At 34.6% G+C, this 13,730-nt stretch overlaps 1 protein-coding gene across 1 annotated transcript in view; it reads right to left on the minus strand.

Moving 5' to 3' along the window:
- Positions 1-11,090, minus strand: part of SUZ12 (SUZ12 polycomb repressive complex 2 subunit) — a 34,169-nt gene extending 23,079 nt beyond the window's left edge. The window contains exons 1-5 of the mRNA XM_010578656.1: positions 11,025-11,090; positions 10,855-10,919; positions 6,007-6,075; positions 3,139-3,188; positions 236-321 (exon numbers count right to left, since the gene is read on the minus strand). Of these exons, the coding sequence (XP_010576958.1) occupies positions 236-321; positions 3,139-3,188; positions 6,007-6,075; positions 10,855-10,919; positions 11,025-11,090 (336 nt within the window). The remainder of the gene's footprint in view (positions 1-235; positions 322-3,138; positions 3,189-6,006; positions 6,076-10,854; positions 10,920-11,024) is intronic.
- Between the last annotated feature and the right edge of the window lie 2,640 nt (positions 11,091-13,730).

Below are 13,730 nucleotides of genomic sequence, written 5' to 3' on the forward strand. Positions count from 1 at the left end.
AAAGCAGAGCAAAATCCATATATATATATATATATATTTGCTTCTTAAGAATTCCTTACCCAGTCAATAGAAACCAACTTGAACAGCTTAGTTCTTAAATTTAAAGACTAAATTAATCTCAACAGAAGCATCATTTCACCATTACCTTGTTGCATGGCAATGTTAATTAGATGTTCCAGAATCAGGTAAACATTTTGCCTTAATATATATTAATAGTTTGTCAAATAATTTTTACCTTTCGTTTCTTGTGGCAAACTTTCACAAGCAGTACTTCCAGGGTTACAGAATTTTGTTCATTCTCTGAGTTTTGTGATGGCTTATCTAAACAGAAAAATATTTTAAGTTCTGAAAAAGTGAAGATTTATTCAATGGTGTAAATCCACTTGTAATTACTTTTTAACCATAGGTACCTCCAGGCACAAAGACCTCTAGTCAAATTCTAAGTTTCAATTCTCCCCAAACTTACTGCAAATTCCCACTTGAGAATATATCCTATCCTAACTATTCTAATACTAGCAGATTAAAAAGCACAACTGATCTCCAATGTTTAAAAGAGTAAGCTTGCTACGTCTGGCATTGCCAAAACCATTTTATAGCAGAGAAAAATGATACAGGTAGGTTTAAGGAAAGTCAGAACACACTAATAACAGATGAGTCAAATTATTTCCTATAATTTTTTTCTGTACAGCTTGCAAACCTAGAATTTGGTTTGCATCAAAACTTAAGATCCAGGTGCTATCGGATAGGAAAACAAAACAAAATGAAAAAAAAAACCTTTAAAGATTATTCAAGGTTAAGTATATGCACAATAGCTGTTAAAGGACTCTTGGAAAAAACCTGGGGAAAAAAAAATCTTAGAAAATAAGACTTGGCTTCACAGTCTCTGCACTATAAATTTCCTAGAGCCTGGAATCTTCAAAACAGCTACTACCAGCAGTATGATCAGCAATGCCAATTAAGAACTGCCTTACAAAATAAATTTCACTATATAGTAAGAGAACCTTTCATCATGTGAATTCATGTTTATCTGGAAATGTGCCCTCATATAGAAAAAGAAAAGAAAGATAAATCTTGATTATATATCTGGTTAAAAACAGTTTGTGGAAGAAATTCTGAAAAACAATGATCAGCTAAAACTGAGTGAATCTATAAGAAGTTATTTCTGCTCTTTTAAAATCTTACAAATATCATTATGGGCTTAAGTTAAAAAGCACAATGGCTTCACCTTCATCCATGTCACAAAGAATCTGACATTCAATGAAATACTTTGTTATGCTCATCAGATATAAAGAGCAAAGCATAGTAAAGACAACATAACCCATGTCTCCTCACTTGCTTTCCTCCTGATAGCATATCCACATTGAACAAGCTTAATGTGTTTCAGTTGAGAGAGTGTTCTGGTAACTCATCTACAGACACTAGCAGTTTTATGAAACAAAGGATTTTTATTTTTTTTATTGTAAACTTGAGAATTTAGAAATCTTCTTAGCAAATACAGCAACTCAGGGGAGGGAGGAAAACCCAACAAAAACTCCACCACCCTCTCAGTTTCAAGAGTTTCTAACATAATTTATATCCAGACCAAGAAGCGTATTTATTGTGCCAGGTTCATTAATTTAAATATTTTCTATATTTAATATTCACTATAGCATACATCACTTATGTTAGTGATATCCTTTTCTATGGTACAAATGACCATCAGGCTTTCACTGTATGTAGTACTTGCTTGAAGTGAAAGGTTTTTATAGTTACCAGTAGAGTTGTGCAGTCTAAACATTCAAAAACACACAGAAAGTCAAATATATTAACATCTTTAATATCTACTACAGCCCATATCTGTGTAAGACCACACTGTAATAGAAAAGCAAGGTCTGCCAGCAAAATCTATGGAACCACTATCCTATCCACTAGGTATTTTAAGTTCCATATGTGAGGTTTACTACTATGTACTGTCCCAGAAGGAATAGATTTTTAAGTTACATATTTGAATTTAAGACACATCTGCATACCCTTTCCTCCACCTTTATATCTATTCTTATCACCAGCTGCCCCAAAACTCCTTATCTTTTGTGGTTTCTCAGCATAAATACCAAAAGCAACATACAACATGAAGTTCCTCAGAGCAGAAACAAGATGAATGCTATCCACTGAGACCAGCAGTATTTTGAAGTTCCAGAAGCAGCGTGTTCCTAATCTACAGATTTGAAGAACTTTCTCAAAATAATATTACAGTTTAATAAAGAAGCAATTCTGAAATCTAGACATTTGCAACTTTAACTTTCAAACATCTTACTGAATAGATCTGGTTAAGCACAAGATACTTTAAGAGAACCTAACTTCCAAAAAAAAAGTACAAAACCTGTTACATGAATTTTATTAGCTTTTACATCCAAAGACTAAGATGCCATTCAGAATATTTTTAACTGAAAAATTAGAAACACCGCTTTATTTTAATAGATAAACAGCTAGGGTTTTTTCCAGGGAAGTAAAAAGACAGTTAATTTACCCATGCCCATACAGCACAAAGCATGTCACTTCTGCTTTTGTTAAAGGAACAGAACCCTTCGTGCTGGTCTGGGAAATCCAATATTCCGATTTTGAGAGGTTAAGCCTTATGTGGATAAAAGACGCAATAGAATGACTGCAAATCACTAATACATGATTTCCGTTGCTTTTATAATCGCTGACATGGCCTTTACCTCATTTCTAGGCCCTACCTGATAAAATTTATTCTCACGCTTCTATTTTAAATTAAAAAACACTGCATCTTCCAACTATTTGAAGGCTGAGGGTTTTTTTTAAAGCTACTTCAAATACACCAAAGACACACTCCCATAAAATCACTTTCTTCAGGAGCTCCTCAAGGTCTGTTTCAGTTTGAATGGATGATGCCTTGAAGTATTTCTCAAAGTCACTGTTTTGACTAAAACCCCGGAAGGCTTATCTGCTTAACGTTACAATTATGCTAAGTGTTATTGAAAGTGTTGGAACTAATGGGACAGTCTGAACTTAAACAAGTTAAAATCTTCATCCAAACAGCAGAGATTCAAAATATTCCAATATTCCCCTCAAAGATCAATACTAATTTCAAAGGTGCTATACAAATTAACAGTATAATGAATGAATTAGCAAACATACCATTTTTATGGAAGAACCCAGTAAACGTAAGTTGCAAATGAGCAGACAAGCTAAACAGAAAAAAGAAAGGAAATGTTAGAACAAGGAAGTATTTTCTTCTCACAGCAGCCATTCCACTCTATTCACTGGTGTTCAGGACAGGCCTACACAAGAGGCAGAACTTGTAATGAAGCGGTCCATCTTTCTGACTTGCAAACTGCCTGGATACAGCAGCTGCAATTGAGGCAAAGTTGTAGACCAGTTTTCTCTTTACAGACTGATTCTCTCTATGTATTCTGTGACTTGATAACATTCAAAAAACCCAACAAAGTAGAGGTTTAAACACTACAGTAGAAGGGCATTGTCTGAGGACATGAGATCTTGCCTTCACAGGGAGGCAAACACATTTCCTAGACATTCATCAACAAGAGACAAGTTTTGATGGATATTTTCTAGAACTTCAGCCTGAACCATATACTTGGAATAGATTTTTTTTTTTTAAACAAGTATTTTAAGTTTGGTAAGCAGAGTCTTTACAATGGGAAAGCTACAGCCTTAGAAATAAAGATTATCAGTCACATCAAGTCCCTATCATCCATAACATATGCAATCAAAATAATAATTGCATCTATTTTGTTTCACCACGCTGCAACTCATAGCCTAGACTATTCTGCTGACCGTAGACCCCTATTATTTCCAACTGTTATATTCAGAACACATTTCAGCTTAAAGCAAGTATTCAAGAACCTTGATTAAAATGGGTCTCAAAACCATGTAGTATTTCTGAAGTACATAGTATTGAACAAAATATCATCTATTACACTAGAACACCAGATACAACTTGGAGCACCTTCACTGACTTCTCAGGAAGATACAACCTGACATTCAACATCTATTTTTAAACACAAACATTCCCAAGAGCACCAAGATGATTAGTCAAAGTGCCCAACAGCTTGAGCATTCAAAAGATTGCATCTATACCAACTTGCATCATGCATCCATGTTACTTTTCCAGACCAATTCTAGATTAAAGTATGTTTTCTAATAGTTTTGAAAGCACAAAACTCACACAAATCAATATTCTGACTATTTGGTTTCAACATGGTCCTTATCCTTAAAAAGGGAATATTTACCTAGCAAGTATCCACAATATATGGAGCAAAAGATAATTAAGAAAAATAATATACAGTAAATCTATAAAACCTCTTAGAACACAAATTTTACAAATTTGTTTCAGACTAAATTCTATCTAGCATGGTTGCCTCAGAGGTAATCTAATTATTTGCAAACACTATGGAAAAAGAACAGCTGGTTAAAAAAGCAAGCAAAAAAATACCTCAACAGGTCTTCACACATTCCAGCAACGTAGGTTAGTCTTTAAAATGTCTGGTTTTGTTTTAAAATTTCCAGAATGCTTTGCATTTCATCATCTATTCAGTATGTTAAATAGAAGTATATTGGCAAATTATCTACAGTCTTTCTACCAAAAAAGAACACAAAGCCAACCTGCAGGACTAGAACGGATCTCTGACTGAATTGTACAGATTAGAACAAAATTATTCTGTAAGTCTTACAATGGATTGCTTCATTTCCATCATACATACTTTCACAAAAAGCTTAGGTGTTTAACTAATTCATACAGAAAGAATACAATTTTTAACAAATTGTTATGGTCATCATCTGTTGCACTCAAGCATCACAAACACATTGTATGCCATATCACTTCTCAGTGAATAAGCTTTTCATACCATTTTATTTCAGCACTAGGAAATGCATCAAGAAACAACAGACCAGGCATACTTGCTATGCCTTCTCTTTGCCATCATTACAAAGACAAGCTAAGATGAAAATGAACTGAAATGCATCATTCCCAAGTTTCACATCTCTGCCGAACTTTGACTTTTGCCAAGTACAATGTCAAATTCAGCAAGAGTTCAGTATTTGTTTCTGAAGCACAGTAGTGAGACCTAGTAAAATACGAGTTGTAACCAACATTTAAGTGTGTTACATAATTTAAAGTAAACTCTTGTGGAAAAAAAGAAAATTAACATGACAAAACCAATAGGTACACCAGTATAAAGGTAATTACTATTTCACAATTAGAATTCAGAGTAAGCCGCCCCCAAATGACAATTTCATATGGGATTAATACTTGAAATTATCTATTTGTTAAAGAGGGAACACTGTTATTCATTTAGAACTATGCAAAGGTTCAACATGAGATATATGTGGGGTCAGACCACAAGAAAAATCTCAGAACATGCAATACTTCTCACAAGAAAATTAGAAGGGAAAACTGTAAGCTTTACAGCCTTTAATGAAAACATTTTATAACTAGTTACCCTATTATGGCTTGAGATGGGTAAGATCTTTCAAATACTGTTAGAATTTTCAGGGGTTTTTTTGTTTTGGTTTGGTTTTTTTTGTTGTGGTTGGTTGGGGTTTTTTTTAATGTAACTATGAACATAAGGTTAAAAATAGCAAGTATACAACCACATAAACACCAAATAATATAACTTCACGGTATTTTCCCAAATCTGCCCTTTTTTTTTTAATTCCAGCACACACAGATTAGTTACTGACATAACTGACAATCTTAAAAAAAAAATTAAGGCAAATACCTATTTGAGGCTTCTATACACATTTGAAGAGACAGCATGATGAATATTGAAAATTTATCCTGATACTGCTTTTCTCCAAGTTTTTAAGTAACCACCACACATACACACATTTTAAGATTCTGAAAGCACCATTTCAAACACTAAGTACCTTGCTTCTAATAATTACTCTTCATCACTTTCATTTTATCAATCAAAAATACTTTTGATTTAGCACATGCATGTGTTCATTTGTACATACATACACAAATACATATATGCAGGACAGTACCTGTGAGATTCTTGTTCTCCCTTCATTTTCTCTACTTTTGATAGCATGTCATCTACTTTGAATGTTTTCCTATGAAGAAAAAGCAGAAAGAATAGTTTCGCATAGCCACTATTCCCATAACATATAACAAGAAAATTTATTCAGTCTAAATTTTGACTTGGTTTTCAATCTTAAACTGTCTATGTATAAAAATTTAGCCTTCTGTTCAGAAAGCACCCTTTTTATACCTTTTTAGGGACACAACTGTAATCCTGCTTCTCAAGCAGTATGAAAATAATACAAAGAATTAAACCCAGACCTTTCAGAAGTAATCCTAATGCTCATTAGAAGTGTCATTTAACAGCACCATATGCAAACCTTGCAATGAACATGTCTAACCACATTTCAGCTTTGGTCAAAGAAAATCTTCCCATTTTAGTGACACTTATACCTACTAGGAATTTACGCCTCAGCTCTTCAGTCATTACTATTGTAATCTTGATAATAATAATGAAAAACACTTAAAATCTTATCTGACAAAACAGTTAAAAATCTAATTATAAAAAAACCCCTTCTTTCTCCACAAATTTATATTAAATGGACACAATACAAAGAACAACAAATTCTGAAGCTGCTTCTAGAGCATGCTCACAGGAAACAGGGGATGATGACGACAACCAATGACAACAATGTCATAGAAAATAATCACTTCAAATCATTTCTCTCCATAATTCTGACATCAGTCTGTTCATGCTCATATGTTCAGCCTGTTCTACCATACATACAATTTAATGTTCACTGCTAAATAAAGTTCCCTCATGAACAGAAGTTACTCAATAGTTTCCAGAATAGCCTTTCAATTTTTCTTTAAAGGAAAATTAGTGCTTGGACCTAGATGCCAACAAAACTGCACTACACTAGATGACAAAGCAAGAACTGTGAGGGCATCCTTCCTTTACATTTATACCTTAGAAAAATGAACCAAGAAGAACATAAGCTGTTGCCAAATACTGGATTTCTTGGGGGGGGGGAACAACAACGACATGCTCTGGGGAAGTAATGCATCTGAATGATTTAGTTACAAATCACATGGTGGCTAAATGGTAGCACTGGACAAGAAACACTACACAAGTACAAGGCTGCAGTCAGATAACAAGGAGAAAAATAATCATGATTTGTGTAGCAAACAGTCACTGATTCAAAGCTCTATTCAGACTAAAGTCCACACAGATGACAGATTCAAGGACCACACGAAAATGTGGGATTATCAAAATGAACATTGAAACGCTCAGCTTTAAAGCAAGAGATGTTAAGAACACAGGAATTTGTTGAAAGTTTCAGATTCTAAGGTAAAAAAGTCTCTGCGCACACTCTGCCCAAACTCTTCAAAATCAGCCATGGTTCTGCAGAACAACAAGTAGTACACTTATCTTTAGGAGGCTTTCTTCAGACTAAAGAATTGCTTAAAACAGCTCTAGATCAAAGTTATGTCATAATCGCAATATGAGCCAGAAACCAGCTAAGAGACAAACATGTTTCAGGAATGGGAGAAAGTTTAACAATCTTTCATAAAATATACTAATATCTGACACAGCTTGCATTTAATATTTGTGAGCATTATTGATCAAAAAAGAACAATGAAACAACCTTTCCTAATTTCAAACTCAGGTTAGTCACAAGAAGAGCCCTCCTAAAAAAATCTTTCAGAAAAACTAAAAATAGCAATCAAAAAACCCATTAAATCAAAATTATTGCCTTTGAAGTTAACTTGTAAGAACATAAAAAAATTACAGAAACTCCTTTAAACTGAATTACTATTTTTATGTTACCATGTTCCCATGCATAACAGACAAAATTAAGTTTTTGTAATAACCATCCCCAACACCCAGGATTTTCAAGACAGCATTTACTTGTGCTACAAGTATGCGCATCTTGCGCATTCCTTTCTCCACCCACTCTTATTCCAGTCAAGCACAGTAATAATTAACAAAGTACTAGAAGTCACATCACACCATGCCATTACTCTGCCAATAAATAAAAAAATTATTCCTTTATCCAAATACTGTGTGGGAAGCAACTTCTAATAACAGTTAGTAACTTCTTTCCAACGCCATCATTTGGTCTAATAATATAGTAACCTGAAGACAGACCCACAGGCAGAAAGCCCATTTCAGTTCTCCATCAAGTATCACTTGACCAAAGCATATTACCTCTCCAATGATAAGCAGCAACTTCAATACTTTTGTAGTCCAAGTTGACACATGGCCATTAACTTATTCCCTATCACCATTTCTCTATACTCAAAGCATTCTGGTCTTTATAAACACTTTCTAAGTATTAAACATACGGACCAACAACAAGGGATAATTTGTTGGTAAAAATGCAGTTTTACTTCCCTACCTCCAAGTGATATATTTGCCTGGCATTTTTCTCAGACTACCGCAGAGCTAGAGATAAAAGATGTGGAGCTATAACTATTATTGTGATATGTAAGTTCTATAAAGTTTGGACATAACTTCTTTATATTTTACATATGATACTATTTACTGAAATGGCAATCAAAAGAATGATCAGCAATTTAAAAATGGCAGAATTAAGAAGTTCTATGGGAATAAATAAATATACATGTACAGTCACAGTCCACAAGCAGACAAACAATGATGCAGTTCTGAAAGATACTTCTTTGCAAAGAGAACTCTACTAACATTTTCACTGAAGCTAGGTACATAATTTTTTCCTAGTATAGGCCTCAGGAAGATCTTCTACTCTAGTTCAGATACTCTTCCTCTTTTAAAGCTGCTTTTTCACCAGAATAACAGGATCGCATACCTTAAGCATTTCTTTTGAATGAAGAATGGCAATTAAGGTCTCGTGCACAATTGAAAACATTTACTAGCACAGATCAGCAAACAACTATCCTGCTAACCTCCTCTGGAAGTTCAGTTGAGACTGTTCTGCCACTACATCTAAGTAGTCCAAACTACCTTTAAACTACAACTTTTGTGGTTTTAACTAGGCTGAAAGAGAAGGACCACAGTACAGATAGACCATGGAAAGGTGGGAGGGGGGAACCCGGGGAGAACACCACACTTCTTTGCAATTATTTTCTGTTTTTTCACCTCAACTAAGCTAGCTCACTTCTGTTGCGTTATTGTGTTTTTATAAAGAAAACCTACTGAAATGTTTTACTTAATCCTCCTAGACCTAATTACCAGAATGATTTCAATAAGTCAGCATTGTCAGAAAACTAGTGAGTGAAATGGCTATTAATCTGCCTGTTAGACTAGAACACCAACTAACCAAAATCACAGCTCTAAAACAAAGCATTAAGGGAACTAGTAAAAATCAGTATGTTTCAAAGAGAAACTAAGCATTACTTGTGCAGTTGAATTTGAACTGGAATTTGGAACAGTGGATAACACAATGTACATGCAAAGTACCACTTCTTGTTTCCCAGCAACTACAACAGATATCCAAAGAAACAGATTCAGGTAAAAACATACGAATTCAATCAAATATAGTTAATATAAGTTATAAGCAAGAACCTCCTGTTGCACAGTTCTAGTTAAAAAAAAAATAAATTAAAAAACAAAAACACCCTGAACATTATTTCTTAAGAATTTGGCATTGCTCTGGTTTAAAATAAGCCATCAATTTACATTGGTAACTTGTAAAAAAACAGTAAGCAGCAACTTATAGTTTAAAAAAAAAATAATCTGATCTGTATCTGTCCTAAGTACCTGAAGTTGTACATTATGGATTCAGTTTTAAGAAAAAGTTATATTGTCGCATTAAAGCTAATGGCAAGAACATTAAACAATATCAAAGAGATCCAAGAATATCTAGTGTAGCTTCTTTAATTTAAATAAAAATGTGCAAATTCTATTGCTCAACAAATCATTCAAATACTACCTTCCTTAGATACAAATATAGTTTAAATTAGATTTGTCAGCATAATCTGATTTTATTGCTATTCCTTATGCGTTCATGATTAAGTATTTCAGTTCCACAGCAACTGTTTCCAAGTGATAAGATCTTTAGCGTTAAAATATTTTAAAATAAGTGTTCAGGCTACAAAAAAATCCAAAGTGTAACAAATGATCTTCAGTGAGGGGGGAAGTAACTGAAAGGATTCTGCTAATAAATAATGTACACTGCACTTTTCACTCTGCAGTATTTATATATTTTAAAGTCTATTGACGTGCAGCTGTAGCACCTCACATGACAGGAATGACTATTTTGCAATGGCAAAACTGGAGCCCATTTCTCAGATGTATCCAGTTCAAAGCAACCTTTTTAAAGTGTTTGCTGGATTTTTTGTAAAATCCTATAAACTGACCTCCTTCGTTTTTCAGCTTTTAAAATAATTACAGAAATAATTACTGGATCTTTCCAAGACTAATTAACAAAACCAAAAGTTTTGTTTGGTTTTTTTGTGTTTTTCTTTCTTAAATAAGCAGTTAGGTTACAGTTTAAAATCGAATGTTTCATATCATTATGATCAAGCAACATTGATTACAAGAGTTCAGACATTACACAGTTTTGTTTGGTTTTTTAAGACGTTCTCCCCCAAAACAGAAAACAAACATGGGAGAATTAGTTAGGATTCTGCAGATAATTATCCACATTCGAGTACTCCCAGTTTCAACAGAAGCCACAAGCATAAAGTCACACACCCCCTTAACGTAGCAGAGAAGTTCTTGGGTCTCAGAAATCAACTGTAACATGATTTATGCATTTTTTAATTCTTCAAAAAGAAAAGGTCATGTTTTACACACCTCGTAAAAAGAGGAGGTCACCCTCCAATATTTTTCAGACTTCTGCTACTTTGTTAACTTTTTAGGATTACTTTTCAAAAAATGATCTTACCTTTTGATATTTGTTCGGGAGTTTCTGTGGGACATGTAAGTGAGAGTCCTGTGCAAAAATATTGGCTGCAGAGGAAGGAAAAAAAAAAAAAAAGAAAAGAAAAAGGTTATGGTTTAATTAAAATTTCCTGCAAGTCCAAAGTAAAGGAGTGATAAAGACCAATTACTCACTGCTATTAGATTCCGGGTACGTAGAAATCTGTATATCTGTGTCGGTTCTAAGAAAAAGAAACACATGTTATCCGATATAGCTTATACCTCCAGAAAGACAATCTTATAATGATAAAAAAGTATCTAATTTAGCACATTGGTTTTTTTTAACAATTATCACAAAAGTCATCATTTAAGCAAAGCATCACAATGTCCAAATAACTGCATGTTAACAACTCAAAAGTTACTCCATCTACTGTATAACACAAAGCAACTTCTTGTTTAAACTACCATAAATCAGTAGTCACAACTCAGCTATGACTGCTCTTGCTTTCCACAAAATGTTTCTTACAGGCTTTATATCATGAAAGGGCAGAAAATATATCTCAACATATTACAACCTATTGTCAAATAGGTAAGTTTTGTTCACAAAGTTAATGAATATATCTGATATGATACCAAAATAGTATACTAAATTTACATAGTCAGTCAATTTGGTATCTGATTGTTTTATCCTTCTGGAAAGTACCAAGGTCACTTGCACGAGGTACCAAAACACGAATAGGGACTGTGAATTGACTAGGACAGATAACGGATCATTCTAAGCTAGGAAATCCATTTCCAAAACCTTTTCCATTCAGAGGATCAGAAAAACATTGATTCTCGTAAAGCAACTACTGTTTCAAAGTGCAAAAAGAGGGAGGATAATACAGCCATACGCAATACTGACATGAAAGGGTAGCATCATTTGAAATAGGTGTAGTAACCAAAGTTCAAAAGATCAAGACCTGCCTACAGAAAAGAGGACCTTCAGTTTAGTTTTAACCAATTCAGTTAAATCAGGACAAAAAAGGTTTGTGTCTGGATCAGGTTATATCTAACAAGAATTCCAATCTAAGCTGAAATACACCATTTTAAAACTGAAATAGAAGCCAGCTTCACTAGGTAACATCAGCAAGAACCTTGGAAATTACTTGATAAAACACATTAAGTGGAGAGAAAAAGACAGAGAACGGAGAATGCCTTGATGCCCACGCTAAGGATGCTAACACTGCCTCCATTTCCCACATGAGGAAAACAAACAACTATCTCTTTTTTAAGAAATATGAAACTTTATTTTCATATGACTGCAAAACATTTATTTCAAGTAGCTGGAAACCTTATTGTAATTTATGGAATTCTGTGATTAGAACTAAAAAAAGGACAGGTTTTTATATCCTTTATCCCTTTTTAAAAATATGATTCAGCTTTATTTCTACACTTATGAATGTCAGACCGCAAAGAATCTACTTGTAGAGACACATATTATTATTAGAGATGAAAATCTTAAAATGATCCCAGTATTTCCTTTCAGAAGCCTGATGAAAACCAGTAAAATTCTGCTTAATGCAAATTATCATAATAAAAATCCGTATTTTTCAAACCAAGATAAAAGACAGAAAAGAAAGAAATTAAGAAACACGCACTTTGCTAGAAAGTGAAAATACAGAGCAGTCACAACTTTTAAAGAAACACGGGTTTTTTAGTCTCAAAAAACCCCATGACATAATTATAATTTAGAAACGTATGAAAACATTAAATTACATTCACAAGGATGTAATTTAATTTAAAGACAGTGATTTGCTGCTTCAACTTTACTTTTCCCAAGTAGAAAAATTCTAAACCACACTTTTCAACCTGCAGACAGACACATGTTTCACAAGCCCATGTTACTCAGCAAAAGCTTAAAATAAACCTTTATCTTTTTCTAGCATATGACCTTGAAAAGGGACAAAAACATTCAGGAAGAATGTGATTCGATACTACATGCATTAGGATTTTTTAAATCCAATATTTAGTTATTGCAGTTTTCCCGTATATTCACGCTACAAAGTTAACGCGCTGTACATGAGACATTTGCACTGTAACTTACTCTTGATCACTACCTGCACTGCTCTATGCTTCTCTTGTCTGACAGACTGAGGCATGGACAAGACAGTTTTTTCCCCACCTCAGACAGAGACTGAGCAAACCTCTTAAAACTCATTTGCCACTTGACCTATTTGCCGCACAGTATTTATTGAATATATGGCTTTGTTAACAGGGCTAAGGTTCAAAGGACTCCGCATTAGTAAGGATCTGAGACACCACCAAAAACTCCAACGCTTTCTCAAACACTGTCACTGTCTATAGCAAGTGAGCGCGACCAGTGACAGCACCGATCCCAGAACCGGATCATGTATTTAGCAAGGCAGTAAAAATTTCTTTCAAATCCTAGCAATTGCACAGAAATCTTTTCTGGACAACGGAAGCTTGTTGCTACACCGTGCTTTTGAATCAGATTTCCATAAACAACTTTCTGCTGCATCCAAGGGGATTCTCCTCCTATCTGGAAGCGCCACAGGGTGATGCATGGGTCGCAAAGGTCAATTTCCAATAGGAAATCTCAACTAAGGGACAATTATTGCCAGACAAAGAAAAACCAAGTACAGTGAAGTCTTAATCACATCCTGCCCCTGAAAGGGGCTCGAAAGGCAGTCGCCAAAGAGGGAAGAGCCTCCTCCTTCCCAACTCCCCAGTGCCTCCAAGGGCTGTTAGAGGAGGGAAGGGAACCAGCCACCCCGAAAGCCTGACGGGAACTGTGACTGAGAAACCAAGTTCATCGGCTGGGCGCAGACACACACCCCCGCCCTCCACCCACCGGGCCCCGGCCCTGGGAGCCTCTCGCCACCCTGCCCGCACCCCGGC

This window comes from Haliaeetus leucocephalus, unplaced genomic scaffold, assembly GCF_000737465.1.
Source record: "Haliaeetus leucocephalus isolate CR32 unplaced genomic scaffold, Haliaeetus_leucocephalus-4.0 Scaffold646, whole genome shotgun sequence".
NCBI classification, from domain to species: Eukaryota; Metazoa; Chordata; class Aves; order Accipitriformes; family Accipitridae; genus Haliaeetus; species Haliaeetus leucocephalus.